The sequence below is a fragment of the Taeniopygia guttata genome, chromosome 2 (genome assembly GCF_048771995.1).
Source record: "Taeniopygia guttata chromosome 2, bTaeGut7.mat, whole genome shotgun sequence".
NCBI lineage: Eukaryota > Metazoa > Chordata > Aves > Passeriformes > Estrildidae > Taeniopygia > Taeniopygia guttata.
The window spans coordinates 30,625,093-30,648,922 of record NC_133026.1 but is presented as its reverse complement, the minus strand read 5'-3'; the positions used below and the strand labels follow the sequence as shown (position 1 = coordinate 30,648,922).

General features: G+C 39.5%; 1 protein-coding gene and 1 long non-coding RNA gene across 2 annotated transcripts; both read left to right on the top strand.

The window, feature by feature from the left end:
* The first annotated feature begins 11,323 nt into the window (after window positions 1-11,323).
* FERD3L (Fer3 like bHLH transcription factor) lies at window positions 11,324-11,890 on the top strand. Its single transcript, XM_002190294.5, has one exon. The coding sequence runs from the start codon at window positions 11,324-11,326 to the stop codon at window positions 11,888-11,890; it is 567 nt and encodes a 188-aa protein (XP_002190330.5).
* Window positions 11,891-12,542: 652 nt separating this feature from the next.
* Window positions 12,543-22,900, top strand: LOC140682623 (uncharacterized). Its single transcript, XR_012054539.1, has 2 exons — window positions 12,543-12,697; window positions 22,662-22,900. It is a non-coding gene; the product is annotated as an uncharacterized lncRNA (long non-coding RNA).
* The last annotated feature ends 930 nt before the right edge of the window (window positions 22,901-23,830 follow it).

Here is a 23,830-nt window from a genome sequence, read left to right as displayed (position 1 = left end):
CGTATCCGTTGTTTTCCTCCTGCCTGCTCAACATGCCATCTCATGACAGCAGGCAATCAAGCTGTTCAAGTACGAACTAGTTATTCCTGATTGTTTTCATGTGCTTAAAGACGGATTCCAAAGGGGAATGCTTCACAGCCTTTACAGAGATGGATAGGGTCTAAAATTCCCCAAGCCCTCCTTTCATTTTTCCTGAAAATAGATGTAGTGTTAGCATTTTTGGTTGCAAGGGATTTCCCTGATAACCACAGTGTTTTTTCAGAGACTGTAGCATTGCAGTCTCTGCAGCCAGCTCTTCCAGCGGCCTTGGATGAATGCCATCCATCTCCACTATCTTTAAATTTCCGTCAGTAATACTTGCCCTGTTTCTACTGCATTATTTGGTTTCCATCTCTTCACCAAATTACATTGGTCAACACAGAGGTGAAAAATCAGGCGATACCTGTGAAAATCAAGAAAAAACCCACAAAGTCTACTTCAACTTCTGTATCATTCCTCAGTAGCATTTCTTCCTCGAAAAACTTGCATTTTTCCTTAACTTTATTCTGCAACTTACTTCAGAGTCTTGCTCCGTCGCCTTTTATGTCCCTGCTTACTTTTGGCTCAGATTAGATATTGGCCTGCACATTGTCCCTAAATACCAAAGAAATTAATTACTATAAATGTGCTTTTTCATTTGTTTTCTTTCTACTTCTTGCATGGTGTCATTGCATTTCAATTAATCAGAAAGATTCCAATTTAGCCAAAAGAAAAACTAGTAAGAAGTCTTAGACCAGTCAAGTGGCTGCATTAGCCTGCACTGGTCCTTGATGTTCCAATCATCACTTTCTGATTTGTGAAGCTGAAATGAGAAAGGATAGGCTGATTGACAAAATTGTCTTCTATGTTTTCTTGGTAATTTTCTGTAAGCAGTCTGCTCAGAAACATGAAAAGTAAAATGGGAAACAGTGGCAGATAAAGTCTGAAAAGTCCAGGTTCCAGAAGGGACCCACTCAATTCCTTGGTCTTCTTTTCTCAGTCAGTGTTTGAAAGTTTCTCTTAGCTGGGAAAAAAAAAAAAATAAAATAAAAGAAATTATTTTTAAATCTTTGACTTCTGCCCCTTTTAAGCTCTTATTTTATTCCAAAAATTTTCAGTCAACCTCAAGACCACCTATGTAGCAATAAATTCTATCATTTAGAATGATAGAAAACAGCACCTGGGATTGTAGGTGCATAATGGTATTGCAAATTTCTTCTTTTTCACCCCTCTGAGAATTATTTTGTGAGAGTTCTAACATGCATACATATGCCCAGTGGAAAATTTTGCTGAATCCATTGTCACTACAAAGAGCACCACGTTAAGTATGTCTGTAAGTGACTTTTTGCTGCTACCTAGGTCTGCAGCTGGTTTCATCCAATGATTTATTTTAGTTTATTTTTTGTAAGATAATGATTTTGAATGTTAAAAAGCTATTAGCTAGAATGTCCTGCTCTCCCATCTTCTTTAAAACATTGTTTCTATATTTGTCTTTGAATAATAAATCTAATAATATTAACTCTTTCAAAAATGAAACATGCAGTTAAAACGTGGTTTAAAATATTCTGAAGAAATTAACTGCATTACTAAATAGCAAATAAAAAATAAACAGAACAAATTATGTGATTGCTTCAGAATGCATTAAGAAACTCCCTTTCAACACAGGCTTAGAGGAATGAGTCAAGAAATCCTGGAAAAAAATATCTCATAGCAATAAAGACTAAACCAAAACCACCATGGCTAATCTTCAACATCCTAGGACATTCCTGACTGACTACTGTGTACTAAGGTATAACAAGTTTTTTCATTCACAACAATGATTTTCTACCTGAGCAAAATTAAATGTGATTATATGTCCTTTTTACTTCTGAAAAATATGAAAAAAAAAAATTTCCTCAATTATTCAATATTTCTGGAAATAAAGATAAAATTAATTGTTCCATTTCTAACTTATTTTCTCTGGATCTGGTCTCACAAATGAGATAATCCCAGAGAGATTTAGCTTTGAAAGCAAAAGTGAATAATTTGATTTTCCCTGACTTTGTGAGCCAGGATTACCTACCAATTAAAGAATTAAGTTAGTAGACCAGAGACAGTGGGTTTGTTTCTTAGTTGTGCAACTAATGTATTCTGATAACCCAATGCAAATAATAGACACTACTTCTCTTCAGTTCATCCTTTAACAAGGTGATATATTTACACATTTTGCTGGTGTGGTATTTGCATGCCTCTACTTGCAATTAAACCCTTTCTACCAGTGTTTGAATAGAAGCAAAGATGAAAAGACAGAATAATAGAATAATATTACTTTCTACAACTTACTTACTCTAGTGTTAGCAAAACAGGGCATAGCCAGGACTCTGTTTTTATGTGGGTAGTAGTAAATATCTGTAGGTCCTTCTTTATGTGTTTATATAATTGTCCTTGTGGTCTGGGGATATTTTAAATGCAAGGATGGAGTTGCTCATGACTCAAAATGTCCTTTGTGCAAATGAATTGATGCTGTTTTTCCCCATTGTTAGCCTGTGGGAAATCCCTGATGGGGAGTGAGATTTCATTATTCAGTAATTCTCTGAAGTTGGGCAAATCTGAGGCAAAGATGACCACGGACAGGACATGAAGAAACTGTTTTTTTGTCAATGAGTTTATAGAATAGCTAGACTAGGATTTCTTATTCTTACTCTCTAGATTTTAACATAAACTTCGGCACATTTTTTTATTTACTATTTGCTTTCAAAATATACTACTTATACATAGTTTTATTTGCTATTGTGCCCTTAGATCACAGTGTCCATGAGCAGTGCTGCAGTAGTTACTATGGCTATTGGGTTCAGCCTTCCTGTGTTATATTTTCACTGGACAGAATTCAGAATTTGAAAATTAAGTATATTTTCAATGACAAGGTCTTTGGGCTTCATCTGTGTGTGGTAGCTAATTCTGGAACTAACTCTATCCTCCTACTAAATCTCCAACCTACTAGTGCAGTAGGAAAGGGTCCACCTTCCCTCAACATCATTGCCATCAAGGTATTGTAGACTCATAACTCCTCCTTCCCCTTCTCCAGCTAGGTTATGACTCTGTTTAGCTCTTCCTTTTAAAAGACACCTTTTTTTTTTTTTTTTTTTTTTTTTTTTGTCATGAAATGCATGAAAATTAATCTTTGTCTCATCTTCTGGTAATCTTAATGTGTCCAGCAATGTCTGAGCTTTCCCTCTTACTGGTCACAGAAGAAATATGAATATTCAGTCCTTACCTGAAAGATCTTCTAATCTAATATGTGATGCAAAGAAACATGTTTGTCATAAATCAGCAGGCATAACAGAGGAAAGTCTCCCCTTCCTCTTCATGCTGGGAGGGGAATGGGAGAAACACTTCACCTCCACCAAAGTCATGTCTGGTCTTCCTTGATCCTCAGGGCTAGGGTAGCATTTTCCTAGGTACTAATATACTCAACTGCTCCTTATTTAGTCCCAAAAACCTTTTACTCATTCGTGATGATTATTGCTTTATGACTACTGATAAGCATCAATCTCTGTACTAGACCAATATTTCACTTTTATCAGAATTTAAAATAGAAAATAGGAGGAAGGATAAAAAGTGATGCAATGACCCACATATAAGGAGAAGGATAGATAGCTTTAGTGTAACTATTAAAAAAAAACAGTAGCTTGACTCATTTAGTATTTCTAATAACATCAAAATATTATTATGGTTTTTTTACTTTTACCCAAAACAAATAAAATTGCACTGTAGACATTAGCATCTATGTGTCAATGTGCGCAACTTCATGCAAATTTCTTTTTTCAATAAATAGCCTGACCAGGTTCCTGAAAATTAGATATTATTGTTATTCTAATGAGAATAAACAAAGGCAGCTCAAATAATATTTAAAAACCTACACATGAATTCTCTACAGTGTAGTGAATCATGCAATTGGAAAAGGCAACCTTACACAAGATTTTGATGTAGTCAAATGCTTACTTTGCCTAAGATTTTTCTATCAAGATGATAGATTCTCTCATCTCAGTTGGTAGTGAGCAACACCTTTCACCACCTTTGAAATGTTTTCTATAGAAAATGCAGCTTCATGAACATTCAAAACATTTAATGTCATACTTATGAAAAAATATTAAAAAGAAAAATTAGACAAATTAGTGTTTTCTATGGCATAGATTATTAAAGATGTAGTAGGCTGGCAAAGTTTTTACTGTGAGTTGAGCATGAAAGGTATTATAAAAACATTTAGGCTAGTTTCTTTCCCTATACACATGCATATGAATCAAACAAATGGGTTGAAAAACATATGATTTAAGAAAATGGCTTTGGGCTTCTTTACCTTCTAATTTTAAACCTATAAAAAGGATATATATAACTAATGCCCATTTAATTTACTTTAATATTGCTGATAATAATTTAATTACTAATAATATAATGAATTTTACAACTCAATTACATTGACATTGATGATCCCTTTTATGCTGTAATCCAGTCAAAATTATCATGTGTAAATAAAGCAATTGGGAAATAAACTGATTTCCTCATCCTTCAAAATACTGAAAATTGCAAATTTTTCATAGGACCACACTTTCAAATACCTCATTTAAGACCTACCCTGCCAGAGCAGCCTACAAGTTGTATGGCTTCAAATATTCTAGATTGCTTATAATTTCTATTAAAGTTGCCAAGTTTCTTAATGCTCATGCTTGAGAAGGGTAAATTAGTGAAGCTCTGTGTGTTGTGCCAGACCAAGGCCTGGGGCTGGACAAGCCCAACAGCAAGTGAAAATGGGCTCTATGATTAGATAGAGTGACAAAGAGGGCAAATAGAGCAGTGGGAAGGGGGAGCTTGGGGAAAAGACTGATGAACCTCAAGAGGTGAGGGGACTGAAGCCCAGGAAGGTAAGACTAAACCATGTTCCACAGGGAAAGTAAGGTACCCAACCTCTTTTTCTCAGTCTTCAATAGTAAGACCAGTTGTTCTCCAGGTACCCAGTCCTCAGCTGGAGGACAGAATGAAGACCCCATAATCCAAGGGGAAATGATCAGCAACCTGCTACATCACTTAGACACACACAGGTCTGTGGGGCTGGCTGGGATCCACCCAAGGGTACCAAGAGAGCAGGCAGAAGCGCTCACTGTGCCACTTTTCATCATTCACCAGCAGCCCTGGTTACCAGGGAGGTCCCAAGTGACTGGAGGTCATCAACTGTGACAAACATCTACAAGAAGGGTCATGAGGAGGACATAGGGAAATACACCTGACCTTGTTCAGGGAAAGGCCATGGAGCAGATCATCCTGAGTGCCATCACATGACATGGGACAACAAGGGGGATCAGGCCCATCCAGCAGGAGTTTATGAATGATGCTGCCAGCACGTATCTGTGAAATCTTCTGGCAAAGTGTGTTACCATCCCTCCAATCCTGATGGCAGAGGGAGGAGAAGATTTGGCTGCATAGTTTTGAAGGCAGTAAGCAGCACAATGGATCTAAAGATTTCAGCCCTGCCACAGACAACATGGGAATAATATGATGGAACATAAGATGGAAATTTTTGTTTTGCAGTTCACTTAAAAAAAATCTGACAAATAGCAATAACGCTGGTATATATTTTTAAAATTATATTTGCAGAATCAAACCTTTTAGGTTAGCAAGCAATCAAAGCTTACTCCATGTTTTTAATAAAAACATGTTCCAGAGATATATTGATAAATCACTTGATGAACATATATTATATATAATTAATATAAAAATCTTATACCATCCATGGAAGGACCAAATACTTACAGCTGAATACTTTAATGGGATCTTTCTAAGGTTAAAAATCTCCATAACACAAAAGGTCCCAGAAGTTGAATTCTAGATAAATCAAACTCTCAATTCCAGTTTACCTTATTGTTGTATTTCCCACAAATCTTCTATTTCTGTTTGACACTTGTTCTGTTCCTGCTTTCCATTTGTAAAGAAAAACAATAGTTAATACAAATCCACAAAGCATATTGATATTATTGATATGGCAGCTGCTAAAGCATGAGAAATGTTTTTAGAAGCAAGATTTTAAATCTTATATTAATTCATTACTTATTTACCACAGAAAAAAAAATAAAAAGGATTAATGACTAAGCAGAAATAAGCAGACACTATCCATAAGATTAGCTGCTTCCAATGGGTTGAATGGGAATGAAATGGAAATTCAGTTGGAAGATACTATGTGATACTGTAATGTATCTATGTGATACTATGTGATACTGTCATGCATTTATGACTATTGTCATAAATACACAGACACAAGCTGTTAAGAACTGTTAAGAGGGACTGTGAAGAGAAGAAATTACATACCCTTAGGAGAATACCATAGCTGGAATCTAGGAAGGTAATGGATGGCTAAGAAGCTTGGCAAAGAAGACCTGTTTTCTGTAGATGACTTTTAGTTCAGTCTCCTTGCTAGTTGCAGAAGATACACCTGTAGACTATAAACAAACACTATAAACTACAGAAAAAATAGAAAAAATTGAAAAAGGATAAATCTTGGTCCTCCATCAAACATACATTTATTCTGTTGATATATAACCAAGATCTTCTCATAAAAATAGCTTTAAGACTGACAATTCCCTGCATTTTACAAACTGTGAGAAGTGGAAGAGAATAAAGCATTAATTTATGCTCCTAGTACATAATTAAATAACAATAAAATTTAAAAATTGTAATAAGATTTTGGAAAAATCTAGAGTTCTAGGTAAAGAATACATATTTTATTGCATTTCATTTGAACAAAAAATATTTATATAACAAAATTAAGATTAAAGAAGCTATGTTTGAATAGCATTACACTTTTTCATGCATGCTGATAAAAAGCCAGGAAATTCAAAGTCAAGTTTGACATTCCAACCTTAATGCATACCCTGTTCTCAATCCCTCCCACCCCTAAGGATATGATTAAGGAAAAAAGATCATTCATAAAACTTTGCAAGCATGATGAATCCCATCCCACCCTAACCACAGCTGCTCATTTCATTTGTCTATGATTTACCCAAGATTACAGTTTCAAACTTTTTCTTCATCATTTGGTCCCGTATGGGGAAATATCAACAGTTGCTTCTTTAAACTCTTCAAATGGTATGTAATACCACTGTAAATAAAAATGAACTGCCCTTTACTGGCAGAACATACCTAGTTTTATTAGATTTTGCCCAAAATATTGATTTTTCCTAATGATTTCCTGTGTCAGGGAATAATGATGTTACTGAATGTCACATTTTTGTCTGAGAGAGCCAAGTTGTGAAACCCGATCTTTGTAAGTAGGTGCTTGTATTCAAATTGGAGTCCTGTTAATGGCAGGCTGTGACACAGGAATGCATTAATACAGTCAGATGCAAGTAGGATCAGTGCCTGAAATTACTGATAGGATCAGACTGTAAAGCTTTGGCTCACTGAATTTATTCTGGTTTTCAGAATAGAAGTAGTCCCTCTGCTGAACTAGTAAGCTGGAATTCACCTGCTTTTTGAGCAGAGATTTCATACATATATCATCAGCCTAAGGAATAAAGTTAATTCTTAAACTGTCTATGCAGGTAAACTATTTAGAAAGAAAAATTGCAGAGAATTCTTACAGACTCAAACTCTAGTAGTGACTGCACCAAATACACCCAGTTGTGTTTGCCTGCATACTCTGGATATACATCTTACTTCCTACATTGCTAATTCTAGAGCTATGGCTCATCCTAGAGAACTGAAGCTGGAATCTCCAAGCTTCTCACAGTCCATCAGGAGTTGAAGTGGACCACGATGTTCACTCTGAGTGCTCCTGTTTCTGTGGGAATCAGAATGTCCCCATGATAAAATGTTGCTTGGATAAAATCCAGCAGTTAGTTAATACCAGACCATTTCTACTATCCATATTATTTTCCTTAACTGATGGAGTCGACCAATTCTTTCTGCAAATGAGGTCTGGGGAAGTCAGGCTGAGGTAACTTTGTCCTCACCTCCATATACTTCACGTGTCTCCAGTGTACCAAAGGTTTTCCCAGCAGTTTCAGCCAGCAAAGCATTGATTCCTCTGACCTGTATTAGCTTTGACCTTGACTTCATCAGCCTCCTCCTTTCTGGTTTTGTTGTTAAGGCACTCAAAAAAGTACTGACCATTTAATTCATTTTATACATTTTGTTATACATTTTGTGATATTGTGGAAAATTATCACATGAGGTGTGATAAAAGGGTTGGGCAGAAAAGGATATATATACTTTTCTGATAGGGCTAATAGGTCAGAAAAGTTGTTGTGGTTTGAGTTTTAAACACAAACCCTACATGAGCACCAAGAATAATTTTATAGATATTTCTGAATAATAATTTTGGAAATAGCTGCACAGTGGTTTGAAATTGTAGCCATCAGTTCCTAGCATCTCTAAGCACCTTGTGAGCAAATTTTTAATTGATAAACTAGTGAAATGAAAAGTTGGGATAAGGGAGGGCCGAAGGAAGGTAGGAGTTATAAAACAAACTACATTCATATTAAAACAAATCTAGAAAGCACTTTGGATCACCTAATCTGGTCTGAGACAATTTTGGAGTAACTAAGCAGCCTCTTATGAGAGTTAATTCTGCTTCTCTGACATTCCTGCTTTGTCTAGGCACTGAAAATCTGCATCTTGCAGCACTGGGTATTCATTATACATTGCCTCAGCTCCATACTTTCCCCAAAGTGACAAAAAAGTCACCAAATAAAAAAAGTGCTACATATTAGTGGTACCACAGTTCATTGAGTTTATTCTATATAACCTAAAATATTTAATAGCAGAGAAAAAACAATATTTTAGCAAAAAATAAGGAAGAATAGAAAAGAATAAAAAGCAGGGGAAAAAAACAGCTTTACAAGAGGATTCATTTTGGTAACAAGTCTTCATTTTCTGCTAGGACCTCCCAGTCCTGACTTAGTTCTGTCTTTATTGCTTGCTTTAAGAAACATTAATATTTTTATGGCTTATGTTATATTACTTTGTGATGCATTATTAGCTAGAAAAGCTTGTCCCTTTACATTCTTGCAATATAAACCTCTTCCAGTTCTGTCTTTGTAGCTTGTGTCCTGCAAAAATCTGCAACTAGAGAGCTTCTCTCTGAAGATACCTTGCTGAAGGGCAGGTCTGTCCTCTACTAAATGCCAGTTGCCTACAGGACAGTAAAATCATGTGAATTTTGACATAGACGTGATGAGTTAATATTTTTCCATTCTTTTATTTCACTACCTGAAGTAGTTGTATTTCCACATTAATTCTGAGTTCTGTAGTGACATGTCTTTCCTGGCGTTTGTCCTTCATTTATACCTCTGCATCTTTAAATGAAATACTTGTCACCTCAACTAAAAGGAACCCAAATAAGTCATGGTCCTTTGTGGGTCAGTCATAAATACATATCTGGTCTTTCTTCCACCGAGTGTTTTTTATATAACACTAAACATTTACATCCTTTCAACTTACTTTTGGGTCCTCTCTAAGCAGCACCTCTCTAAACAGATGTTTTACAGCTCCTCCTTGCCTCATTGCTTCATTCACCAGGTGTTCTATAGTTACAAATAAGCAAGTCTCTGAGTGGCACTCTCCTTGTCTGCTAAGAAGCCTCTCGGCGCTAGCAAGAATAAAGGCAGTCCCGCTGTTTTTCGCTATTTTCCCAGCCTTAGGCAGGCTGTCGAAGCGCCGCGGTGCCGCCTATCACTGGCCGGCGCCGCAGGATGGGCAGAGGGTGGCTGTCCCCTGGGAGAGGTGGTGGCGATGTCCCCCTCCGGTACCCGCGGTGCTGGCCCGGCCGCGGGGCCCGGCCGCCCCTCTCCGGAGCTGTCCAGCGTACCTGAGCTCCCGCGCACCTTCCGCGGCCCGCGCCGGGGCAGGGCGCACAGACAGAGAATTCCCCCCGCGCCTTTCCCAGGAAAGGATGCGCGGTTCGCTCGCTGAGTTGTCAATGACGGCAAATCCCGGTACGCGGCGGGAAATGTTTGCGGTCCTGTAGGCAAACAGGAAGTATTTTCGAGGAGAGGGATCCTTCGGCCGCCCCCATCCACCTCCTTTGATCTCATCGGTTTTGAAATCCCCTTAGAAATTAGAGGCTAATTAGCCTCTAAGCGAGAGTGACAACAATGCATGACAAAGGAGAAGATTAGGTTTTAAGAAGGCATCTCAGGAGTGGTGAGCAGTCACTCCTGAGAGAGCTGTGTCTAAAAATCGTGTGCCAAAGAAAATCGATCGGATTCGACCTCAATGTATCTGACGTGCCCGGGATTGCCAGGGCCGGGCTGTTTATTTAGCGAGAGTCTATGGTGCAGGGGGGTGAAGACACAGCCCCTCTTCCAGTCTCCCAAGACAAAAGCAAAACAATCCTCAGCGTCTGTCCTCAAGGAAACCTTGGTCAAAGAAAGGTATTCAGCGGTGTCGGGTGTGTGGGTGGGTGTATTTATGAGCATTTCACGGTATTTTGCGGCATGTATCCAGCGTTTTCAGTGCGTGCGCTCAAGTTGATTCCTCTGTGCTCTGCCGATGACCGGGATGGCTCTGCCAAAGGTGTAACCGCTGCCCTGGCAGGACCAGCTTATCCTCTTCTCACGGGCAGGAGGAAGGAGCTGAAAACAAGTGCTATGAGGTTGACTGAACCGAAATGAGATTTACGAAGCAGCCTTTTACTGGAAAGATATTTGAACTCTGATTGAAGGGGATTTAGGGGGAATGAAGAGACGATTCCAACAGTTACTACAGGGAATGCAATATCGGGTCCCCTACAATGCTTACTTAGGCTAATGGAGATCCTGTCATTCAGTTCCCACTGCGCTGGGATACAGGGTAAACATTCCCCGGTGACCCTCTGCATGCAGGTCCCCTCTTCAGGACATCATTAAAAGCATACATGCAGTTGCTTGACATCAGTTGTCAGGCTGGCTCCCAGGGTTCAGAGATCCCGACAGAAAGGAGGAAAACAAGTCCAGCAGTGCCCCCCGGCTCTGCTCCCGGGGGCTTTAAAGAGGCTGAAAATCGTTTGGTTGCGGGTGTATAAGAAGAGACAAAAGTGCCCAGCAGGTAAGAACGGAGGGTTTTGCCCAGAAGGAACTGTCCTTGATCGCTGTGACAGGATTGACTCGCTGGGGACTCCTCTCTCGGGAGCATCCACGCGTCCCCGAGAGGATTGCCTGTCTCCACTCATCAGCATCACGGCGAGAAGTTTTACAGCCGCTCTTTCTAGTCCTGCTAATCCTGTTATCCGGGGGGTTATAAATATTAACGTCGCTAGGGCTGGGGATGGGGGACCAAGAAAAGCCCTCTCTGAAGTAAGATGTCAGCCAGCCTTTTCCCAGCCCACCAACGCCCGGGGCTGCTGGATGAGCTGCACGGCAGAGCCCCGCAAGTGCCCTGCCCCGAGGGGCTGCTGGGCACCTCGGTGCTGGATTTCGTGGCCGACCTCTCCCTGGGCAACCCCCAGGGAGCCCCCGGAGCCGAGGCAGGCCTGGGGCTCTGCGAGGTCACCACCAGGCCTCCCTTCCGGGACAGAGTCCTGTCGCTTCGGGAAGGGATGGCCCGGGGCTTGCCCCTGGCTGCTTTCGGCAACGGAGATCCCGAAGACGATGAAGAGGAGGAAGAGGAAAGGATGCGCAGCGCTTCCCTCCTGGACAGACCTAGGAGAAAACGGGTCATCACCTACGCCCAGCGCCAGGCTGCCAACATACGGGAGAGGAAGAGGATGTTCAACCTCAACGAGGCGTTTGATCAGCTCAGGAAGAAGGTGCCCACCTTCGCCTACGAGAAGAGGCTCTCTCGGATAGAGACCTTGCGTCTGGCTATAGTGTACATCTCCTTTATGACTGAGCTCCTGGATGGATGTAGCAGACAGGAAGCGAGCTAGAGAGCGCCCGGGCCCGGCGAGATGCGGCTGGGGCCGGGCATCACCCACGGCAGCGGGCAGGTGGCCTCGGCACTTCCCTCTTGGGGAAACAGATCCGTCCATGGCTCCTGCCTCGGCTTCTCACACTGCAGCCAGGACCGTGCAGGTGTGGGATGCAAAACCAGGAGTGTTTGCAGAAGTGTGGGCTGAGGTCGGGAGCAGTTGGGGAGAAGATGGATGGAGAGGCTCAGTGTGTTGCAGATTTGTTAATATTTATAATTTTTGTAAACGGAGCGGGGTTGGGGAGGGGCGGGGCGGTGAATGAAGTTTCGAGGCTCCTTGGTTTGTGTTATGTTGCCTGCCTGCTCTAATACCTTTCCAAATTGTTGCTTTGGAGAAAGACTGGGCCGGGGCAGTGGAGCCCTTCCAACGTGCGGAACGGGTTTCCAGCGGGTTCGGTTCCTGCCCAGCTGCCTGCCAGGGAAATCTCGGCCTGTGCATTTTAACCCAGTGCTTTCTGCCTTTTAAAAAATAAACAACAACTCCCTTTTCTTTAAAATCCAGTCTGCCAAGTCCACGCCGTGTGTCACGGGGCCAGGGAAGCCGAACATCTGGCTACAACCGCTTGTTGTCACGATTTTCTTCCCGGGAACGGCTCTATCCTTGCGTGCGGGCGGCCAGCGCCGTCGCTCGCACCGGGCGGGATTTGGCCCGGCCCGGCCCGGCCCGGCGGAGCGAGGCGCGTCTGTCCGGGATGCCCCGCAGCCTTCCCGGCACCGGCGGGGCCAGCCTGGGAAGCCATCTGCGCCCTCCTGGGAGAGAAAACTTGTGAGTTTGTGGGCTTTGGTTTTGGGGACGTCAAGCGGAGACGTTTTCTCTCTCACGGCACATTCCCTTACAAACGCACACATACACGCCACGTTCCATGTTTGCAAGGAATAAAAATAATGAAATACATTCTGAAAAGCTGGAGCGGGAGGAAAGGGGGAAGCACAACCCGGGGATGGGGATAGGGTCCACCCCGGAGATCTCTATCTAGCGTTACCTACTGCTGCCTTCGCAGGCATCTCTGAAAAGGGACGAGCCGCCGGCAGTGAAAGGAAGTGGGCTGGGAGTGACTGGGCTGGGAGTGGGGCCCAGGGTCTCCCCTAGAACCCCCTCCGACCCATCTTGCTGTGCCCCTGCCCTTCCTTCCAGCTCCCCTCCGCGGTTCTCTCTGCTGCTGGCCCCTTCCTTTGCTGCTGCTGGGAAATACCTGGATTTGTCCCCGCGTTCGCAGCGGACGGGCAGCAGCCAGCCTGCTCAGAGCCCAGTCCGCCCGTATTAAACTGCCCATTCAGGGCCGTGTTTCTGCGTGGCTTCATAGGACAGCTTTTATCTCCCTTAAATAAAATTACCGTGATATTAGTAAAATCAATATTTACCCTGGATTCAGGCTACTATACCTAGGATCCTATGTCTCTTATTTCTTCTCTCGTGTTTTGTCACCTCTGTTGTGATTCTTCTTTTTCTCGTTTTGTTCACTTTAATATTATCATGAGAGATCTAATATCCTGTATTAATACTCTAATATTCTTTCTCTTTTCACTTGTTTCCCTGGTTTCTTTTTCTACTTGTTTTTGTTGACCTCTCTGACTCCACACATTGCATCTGCTCTCCATTTGTCAAAATGCTTTTTTTTCCAAGAGGCAGTTGGATAGTTAGCACAGCTGGATCCTTTCTAGGAACTGGGGGTTTCACCTCCTCAGATGGTTTTGTGTTGTTTTGGGGTTTGTTTTCTTTCTTTCTTTTTTTTTTTTTTTTTTTCTAAAAATAAAATGAGAGAAGGAACTACGTATGAGCAATGTTCTAAAATCAACAATAGTTCACACAACCCAACCTCATTTTAATTACCATCATCTCAGGCAAAATGATGAAGAAAAATTCTTTTAGGACAATGAAATATGCAATTTAATATTCAGTTCTTACCACTATTTCTCTATGATCTCTCACAGTATGATTATATAACTTTTCATAATTTTTCTTGCTCATATCATTGGATAAAATTAGAACTCTGTAGCATATAGAGTCTTAAGTTAGGAGATTCATAATGTAAACATGTCTGTAACAGATAATTCAAAAATTATTGGTTTTCTCTTCTTGATTTAATAACAAAACACTGGAATTTGTTCAAGAACCTTTTTTTTCATATTTGTGTTAGAGACTAGAGAAAAAGAGAAAGGCTATGTTACATTTTATTTTAAAATACAAATGGATCTTGCATTATGAATCCTGATTTCTAAGGGTCACTGGAAATTTTGCAGCAATACCAACAGTAGTAACATTCTTATATGAGTCACTGATAATAAAAACATTAGAAATTAAAAATGCAGTTGTGGTATAAGCCAATGAACACAATATGTAAACAGCACAGAAAAAATACCAAGATGTGTTTTGAGCTGCCCCTGAGCCACACATTGATTTATATGACTTTAGAACCTGATGAATTGTTTGTTTGTTTGTTTGATGCTTTTCTAAAACTGATGATTTACTAAAAAAGCAGTCTAAATGCAATTTTTTCCAAGGAGCCAGTGTTGAAAATAAAGCATGTCCTTACACCCCTGAAGATCTCAGTGAAACAACAAGATGCCATACTGACCCATCCCTCAGCCCCTCTGGATTTGTTAAAATCCTGGAAGTTTAGTCTGATAAGAATATAAACCAATTATGGGAACATTGCAGACAAGCTTCTTGCTGGAGCACAATCCCATCTCACTGAAATAACAAAACTGTGGGGTCCTTTCTCCCCTAATCCTTGTGTCAGTCCAAGATAGCTGCATTCTATTCTGTGGAGTCAGTACAGTATAACAGCCTGTCAGGCTTAGGAAGAGAGGGAAGCCCCAACCCTAAGAGAGTGCAGAAGTGCTGCTAACTTCAGCAAGGCTTGGATTTCACCCACTGGAGGAAAGGCCTTCCCCTGGCTCAGAATCCCTGCTGCCACCAAGGCTGAGCCCAGCTCCTCATCTCCCCAAAGCGCAGTGCCATTATCACCGCATTAAGAACAAAAACTGACACTGTCAATTACTTCTGGGAAAAGATAATAAGGAGCTTTTTAAAGCCTTAGAACTGTTTGACTATAGCCCATTTTTAGACCCTGGTCTGGGGCTGGTTTGTTTATGTTCTTTTTGGCCACTCAAGAACGACTGTTGGTAGAAATTTGAGTTCCCTTGAAGCTATCATGTTACAATTAGTATTCAGACATGTAAACCAAAAAAAAATAAGACTAAATGAAATCATATTTGAGAGACACTTTGTAGCTTTCAAAGAGAAGGATAAATAATCAAATGATTTTGTAAACCCTAGTTAGATTGATCTTGTTTTACAGCTGCTGAACCTGAAAGGATATTTAAGCAAACTAGTGCTGGAAACAGAACAAAATATTATGATAGCACTGCAAACTTTTGAATTCACTCTCTGATCAGCTACTATGGCCCTGTGATTGGTGTTTATTATCACATTTGTCAGCATTTCATCATAAACATTAAAGTGTGGAGGGTTTATAACTCAGCTATAAAAATTCCCTCTAAGATGAAACTTGATAAGTGAAGTTTTAGTCCAACAATTTTTTTTCTTTTACAAACTTTAAAATAAAATAGTTTTTGAAATCGTGGAGGTACTAAGCAAAAGTAATGGAAAAGTGGTCTTGATTTCTTTTTAAGATTGGTGAGTCTTCTCAAAAAGAATTTCTATATTACCCTACTGGACCTTTCAATTTACTTTGACTTCTGTTTTTTTGTGGGTTTTTTTTTTTTTTTTAAATTAAAAATACCTAAAATACTGAAGCTTAAAATGCGACTTGTGCAGGCTGAGTCCCTGTTTTCACAGGAATTTGCTGTTTTACTAGGCTTGAATACTACTAATCTGCAACAATGACAGCCAAGCTTGTCCTAGAAATACAAGAGAATTGTTACAAGGAATAATAGGTGTGCTGGTTATGTTCTTTTTGTAATACAGTAAATTGGTGCTCTTTCTAAAGGCTTGCTAAATATAATCAGTCCAGATTATTTGCTCTTCAACTCTGCTGCAAAAAAAAAAAAAAGAAAATAAAGCTTGTTTAAGATAGTGAGATGAACATTTGTCACTGCAATATATCCAGAATAAAATAATTGACAGAATAAAAATATTCAATTGTAATTGCCTAGTATTTTAGCTTTTTAAGAAGTACAGATCAGAAATTATTTTTTTAATTGTGCTTCATCCAAATTTTTCCTTTCTCCTTCTCCATCCTAGTTTCAGTGATTACCTTTTGTCTGGCTGGCAATGAAGTTTAAGCCTTTTAATTATTCACAGCTACTACTCTGCTGATCACCAGCTTCACTCCAGTTCAGTGGTCCTTACATACCTGAAATTCCTATTTCTTTGAAGAAGTCAAAATAGGGCAGTAATTCTGTTATTGTTACTTTTGTAGTATAGTTTTCCACATTAATATATACTTACCAAATTGTTGTGTGTATATGATCTTAGTGTGGCTTTTGCTGCTCTCTAAAGCTTCAGTGTCACAATGGTGACAACAGACCATGTCCTGCCATGCTGAGGGGTTTTGAATGGCTCCCACACAAAGCTATTGCACTGCAGAAGGACAGGTATCACTATTGTCACACATGACTTTATTTCAAACAAATAATCAGGCACTCTGAGTTTCTAGGCCTGTTTATGTTTTTGTCATACCTCTGTCATAATTTCAGAGACAAAGAGTATCCTGTTGCTTTAACTGTCTCTCCTTAGCTGTGAAAGCAGATGAAAGATAAAAATTGTCCCTATGAGTTCCAGTTCCATCTTGTCTTGCTCCAAGCCTTACAGGGGATCGAGGACAAGTAATACATTTTATGATTTTTCTACACAGCAAAGAGGAAATCTGTGTATGGAGAGTCTTCAACATAAACACATGCACTGAGAGAAGCTGATTCAGATGTTGATATTTCTTTTTGTTTCTAGCATTGTTTATTTACTATGCAGTCTTTAACCTAGTTAATGATTCCAACTTTTGAAACTTAACGGTTATCAGAGGGAAGAGTGGTATGTATAGAATAAAGGATACAGGAAAAAATATACCACAGCAACCACTATTACTGCTTGAACTTTTCAGGTTTATGTGGGATAGATATTGTCTCTGATCTCACTAAAAGATAGTTTAACAAAGACTTTCAAAGCAACCAATGATTTATTATTTTTCATTATTTTGTGTGGCCAAGATGAGGTATCATATGAAGATCCTGATGTCACTGCTGAAACAAAAGCTGTGACCTGAAGCCATAGCAAATATTTTGGTGTTTGATGGTGAAATGGAGGTGTGCAGCTCCACCAATCCTTTTCTCTTCAGCTCTGAGTAGTGATTACAGCAAAATTATTTCTCATATCCAGTGTTGCTGAGAAACTATATTACACTTTACAGTGCCCTGGGTTTCCTACTCAAGCTCTTAAGGGCTTGCCAGGGCTGCTTCCATGTGGAAATGTGTGTAAAGAAGGCACTGGGCCTGGTTCCCAAAGCTCTGCAGTAGGAAGGGGACAACTGATCCCTCCTGGCTGTAGCCACAGCTGGGCTCTTGTACTGCACAAGGTGTATCCTTTGAAGGCCTTTTTAATAAATACCTACTTTATTCCTTTAACACTGTCAGGCCTCTGCTCTAGGTAGCCTCTGAAGGCATCACTCTTCAAAGGGGTATTTCTGGGTAAAGTGCCATCTGCACCCTAAAAAAATATACCAAGAGACTAGAAATATAAAGAAAAGTTTCATTCAACAGAAACTTTTGCAAGTGTAAGGGAAGACTCAACAAAACCTTGGCACCCTCCTCCAACCCTAGACCTGGTGGCTCTTTGAATTTGCCTTTTAACCCTGCGCTGCTCTGCTCCCCTCCCTCCTGGCAAACAGAAGGTCCTTATACTACAAAGAATGTCTCCTTTAGAACACATTTATTTGGGAAAAGAATGTAAAACCTGATAAAGCTAGATCCAGCCACAACTCAGCAGATTTCACGTTGCAAGTGTGCTATATTTTCTATTAAAGCTGGCGCCAGCGATCAATTTCTGCCATTCAGTCCACTCCGTGTGGTTGTATATTTTCTTAATGAGGATCTGAAATCAGCCTCTTTCACTCAACTGACAGTCTGCCAGAATTATGCCATCTTTCCAAATGCAGTCATCATATGATCCATCTGTTGTCTGCAGCCATGCAGGGGAAATATTTTCCAAGGAGAAATGTGGGTTGGTCCCAAAAGTATGCAATTATCCAAGCGCTGAAGTGTTTCAGATGTTTCAAGGTGCTCTTGGGCCTTGTCTTGGGCATTGAAGCTCCTATGAAGTCTTTCAGAATAATGTACATAACTAAGTCATTGAGTTGCCAGAAAATTTTCAGAATACAGGAGAAATTTTTAAATTATTTTTGAATAACTTCGAGCTGAATCAAATATTTAGGTCTCAGCAATATCATCTGGGGACGTTTATGAGCACTTACATTTGTGAGTACTACAATCTTAAGTAGTTAACTTTTTTGTTTTAATATTTTTATATATGATACCAAATATAAAGAGCATTAAGTGAATATGCATTAAAAATGTTTTAATCTATTTTTATAATGATTTAATTATATGCTAGAGTACTGCAGTAACTCTGCAACGTCATTGATTCTCATAACTCTGCAAACTACTCTGCAAAAGAAGCAGGATGATGAATAATAGTAATGGAGGAAAAAAAAGAAAATATGATTGAGAGACTGTAAAATGAAGGGCTATCTCAGATCTTTCTCTACCTTAGATGAAGGCGTGTGGAATTCATTTCATATTACATCTGACTCTGCTTAAATTTTCTTTGCAGATATCTTGAATGTTGCCAAATATGATTAAACTGACAGTTAAGCCTTCATCAGGTGCTGCCTCCTTGACGTACAGAACCCAAATTTTAATCATGAGCAAATGGAACTTTGTCTGAAGTACTGATAACTATGCTCAAACTACTAAACCAGTCCTTAGTAAGATGGACTTCAAGTCCAATAGATGCAACACCTTTACCAGCCCCAAGGTGTTAAATTTGGAAACATCCATCTAATTATTGCTTTATTCTGTCAGCTGTACTTGGGCTGAAAACAGCAAAAGTCAGTTCTCACTGTTATATGTTTCAGACTTCCAGGAAAAAATTATTTCAGCATCACTCTCAGATCACAACTGCCATACCTAGGGACTGAACCCATTATACTGAGGAAGTTCTATGATGCAAATAGCATGGAGAGAAATAAGTTTATTTCTATAAAAAAGCTATAATGAGAACACACATCATTCAACATATTTTAAACATTTAAAATGTGCAGGCATATCTCCTGAAATACATAAACTGAACCAAACCCAAAACCCCCCAAATAAACAAACAAAACAAAACAAAACCAGATAAGTTTCTCATCTTCTTTTTGAGAGTAGTAGAAACATGAATCTTTAGTGTACCATTGGCCAAATTATTTCAAGGATTCAGTGCATGAGCCAAATATTTGACTGGAGAGCATTTTGGAGTATAAGACTAGTGATTTTTGCCTTCAGGCTGGAAAGACATGATAAATACCTGAGAAGGACACCACAAAGAAAAAGTTCTAATGATATTCACTTCAATCCTGCTTCATCTTACAGAACACAATTCTTGTGAAGCTATGGGTCATTAAATAGTTATTGTTAGGGCTTCTGAATCACCTGCATAGCACATAAACGCCAAATATCACCCCAAAGATGAAGGGTTACCTCAGAGATGAAAGAGAAGATTTTATGCACAAAATATTTTCTTTTGCTGAAAACATCCAGAGACAGGTTTTCAAATAAAAGAAAGTCTACACAGAGGTTGGTAATGGTCACCTTGCAGTAGCATGGCAGAAATGCAGGTGACACCATGGAGGCTACTTAGTGAAAGCCTAGGGAAAACAAAAATCCCTATTTGCTGTGGTTTCTTTCCACTGAATGTATAATGCTACTACTGCCTGCATGGCATTGCTTTCCTGTGTCTGTATTGCAAATGGGCTGGTGCTTATCTGCATAATTTGTGGTGCCACAGCTGTTACTGGGAGCTGTTAATCCATTCCCTTCGGTTTTGATGCCCTTACGTAGTGCCTATTCCAGCATGGATTTCACATGCCATTTTCAAATGCTCTTGAGCAAATTTCAATGGCAACTTTTTGTCATATAATATTTTGCTAACTTCTATGAGTTAAGGAGCAGCAGAAATCCTTTTTTCCTCAATGAAGTTTGGGAGGGATATGTGCAAAGGAATACAATGCCTCCCATTCCCATAACCACAAGGAATGAAAAAGCATCTTCTACCTCTTTATAGCAGTGTAAATTGTTTCTGATACACATTAGATCTGTGGGAATTTGAAGGGCTGTTCCCTGCAGTAATAGATGAGTGACTGTGTTGCCTTTTTTCCTCCTGTCTATATGCTTTTGGGTTGGCCCTTTACCCTTAATGTGCACAATTATGAAGTGCTTCCTATCGTACATCTGATTTAGCTTTAAGAACTTAATTTCCCAACAGTGCATCTAATCTTTAAAGATGGTTATTTTTCTTCTTTTTTGGATGAAATTTTCTACCCACAGTGAATTCTGTGAGGAAATGGTAGGACTAAGACAGTTAACCTGCCAGCTACACTAACAAATCAGATAGTTTGACGTCTAGACCAGACTATTAGTTCCTGCAATGAACTGACAACATGAAACCACAGATGGAAGGATTAGGTGTTGCAAAATTTTACCTGCCAAATTGGAGGCTATGTTGTCCTCTCAGAAGAAACAGCCCGTTTTGGGATGCATCTCAAGAAGGAGAATGTGGCAGCTGTTTCACTTTTTGCAGCAACATGACACAGTGTTATAGGAAAAAAATACAGAGAGTTATCTCAGTTGATTGAAATGAAGCCAAATGACAGTGTGCCATACCACAGCCACTCAATTACATACGTTGAATGTAGATAAAGTTGTAGTTACCCATAATGGACTTTGGCCAAAAGACAACATCATGAATCTTTCCAAGACACTAAAGGATTTTCACTGACCAAAACTTTAACATGTTGGCAGATAAGTTCTAGGTTGAAGGCCATTTGGGGATAACAAAAATAGATCATACATGTCACTGTAGATAGCATATGGCTGTAAGCCACTGAAATATAATTGATCAAACTTCTATCTGTTTGGAAGGAATGATGAACATTATACTGTCAAATAACCCAGATTCAGCAAAAATTCCTGCAGACATATGTCATTCCAATTATTTAAATCTCTGATACAGTGATTACAAGCAAGCAGTGCAGTAAGCTCTGTGAGGCTGTAGCTTGTTTTAGTACTTGTTTCTTTTTTATTAAAATGGATGCTCTAAACACTATGCGTTCTTGTAGAGAAAAGGATTGCAAACTGAACTATAAAGTTCACTGTTTTGAATTAAAGCTCTTACTGTATTCCACTGAACATCCTCTACCTTCAAGATAATTACAGCATCTGCTTTTGCCAAGTCCTGCATTAGTCCTTTTCCAAAGTGTGAAAAACAAAGCCTAACATCAAATGAGACATTAGAAAATATTATAAGTTGCTCAAATGAAATGAAATGAGACATAAACCTGAACATAGTTTAGAGTCAGAAAAGTATTTTGGAATTAGATCCCTGCTCTGACTTTGAAAAGCTGGGCCATATTTTACTGCTTAGGGTCCAGTCCTTATCTGTCCTACTGAGCTCAAAGCATCCTTGCACTTACTAAGTCAGCAATAACATTTCTACTATGCAGCAAAATGTGGATGTTTTGAAGACTAAAAATTAATTACAACCTTACTGGAAAGGATTATTGTTTTAATAATGAAAAATTCCACAAGTTCAGCTAAATATTAGAGAACAATGACTGATGCTTTTCTCCAAAGCCAGCCTTTCTTACATATCTCTTATTCTCTTAGGCTGGACCCATTATAATTTTTATTTTATTTAAAGTTTAATTGACCCTTTTTAAGACTTGATCCAAAAGCCACTGAAACAGTCTCCTTGACATCAAAGGATTTTGGACCGACTCCTTAATGAATGTAAGCACAAATGTTCTAAAAGGAGAAACAAATATTTCTTTGCTTCTGACATGAACTATTTTTAGTGCTGCAAGGTCAGATAGTAGATTCTGGCATGAGAATGTTTGATATAGATACTTTTCAAGGCAGAAGCAGTGCAGTATTTTGCATAAATACAAGTACAGATGTTTGTTTGGAGGTCAGAGTTCATAAATAGTCGAGTATGTACACAGATACACAGTGAATGCGTGCCAATTTACTTTAACATATCAATAAACAACTACCTCTCTGTAAAACTGCCTTTGGAATTTAGTACCTGAGATTTGTGCTCTAGATCCACTTCATTGTTGGCCTACTATATGATCTTTGGTCAGAAAATAAAGCCAGGATCTGCACCAATGGACAGATCAGTCCCTTGTGAGCAAGGTAATCTAATCATCATCCCATACTCTGGAGGAAGGAAAAACAGATTTTGGCTGTAAAATGAGAAGTAATGATGGATAGCAGATCTTTAGGCATCATAGTTGATAGCCCATAACACAAAACAATTATCATCTCCCCATGTAGAAAGGAATATGTAAAATTTGGTGCATGCTGATTGCTTTTTCTGAGAGGAAATGCAGCCTGAAAGAGATGAAAATAAACCTCTGCTCCCTCAAAAGTTTTTCTAGTTCTAAGTAGGTGTCCTTGGAAGTAATGTAATTGTGAAGTGAGATGGGCGTTCATTTCTGTGAACCTTTCCCCTCCAGGCTCACCTCCTCTGCATGGCTACATTCAGCCCAAGTGGTCTATGGCCTGGAAGAGAAGATGGATGGGTTCCAACTTGGAGACCTGGCATCCAATCAGCCTGCCAATGAAAAAAAACCCATGTCCTTTGCCCAGGAAATCATATGTGAATGTTGGGATGACCTTCCATGCTCTTTCCCTCACACCAGAATTTGCTGTCTGCTTCAGGTGTAAAACACAGCTTATTATCCTGTCTATTGAACTTCTATGTTTATTTATGAATTATGAGTTATGGTTACTTCTCACATGACCTCTTTTTAATTTTCATCTGTGAGATTCCAAGAGCACCTGAAATCCTAAAGGACACCACATATAGTAGGAAGCACAGGGTTGGGTGAATTTTCCCAAGGTTGCAGACATGGCTAACAGGGTGAAAGCCCATTTCTATGCTGAAATTCTGGCTCTATGGATCTGATACCAATTGCTTGAGCTGTGGGGTATTTGAGTCCACCTGTAAGAAGGAGGTTTTATGGACTGTTTTATCAATCACCGGTGCTGGAAGTGCACTCTCCCCCACCTTGGAAGAAAAAAGCAGAATTTTGTGGCTAAAAGGGACTGAAGTTTAATGCAGTTTGCTTGGGACAAGTGTATTGAGAGATTGAATATATATAGATTTGAGTAATGTGTTGGGAGCAGGAAGAATACAAAAATATATATATTTATATAGTTCAGGAAAGATGGAAGAGATGGTAAAGAAAAAAATCAAAGGAGCTGAAGTAGCCAATAAGCTCCATTATTAATAAAAATAACTGTTATCCCCTGGGGTATAGATAAGATTGTTTTACTAAGTGGTCTTTTCAGATATAGATGTGAAACGGCATAAACAAGACCCAGAGCCATAATTAGGGGCAGAACTCCACCACAGCATTAAATATGTTGATCTCTTGTGATGGGAAGGACTGGTCTTATCTAGGATACATGAGAGGAGAGGATACCACTCAGACTTTCAGAGAGGTACTTAGGATATGCTTAAACAGCCCCATCCACAGCCACGAATTATTTCTGGATCTGAATAAAAGACTTTATATAAAAACACGTGTTGAAAATAATCTCAGATATTAATTTATTGTGAGACCTGTCTTCTACGTGGGACTGCTGGTTTGCCAATAGGATGTAGGTATTTTTCGGCCTT

What these genes read in the sequence shown, in the direction of transcription:
- FERD3L (XM_002190294.5), top strand. Translation starts at nt 11,324, where the DNA reads ATGTCAGCCAGCCTTTTCCCAGCCCACCAACGCCCGGGGCTGCTGGAT.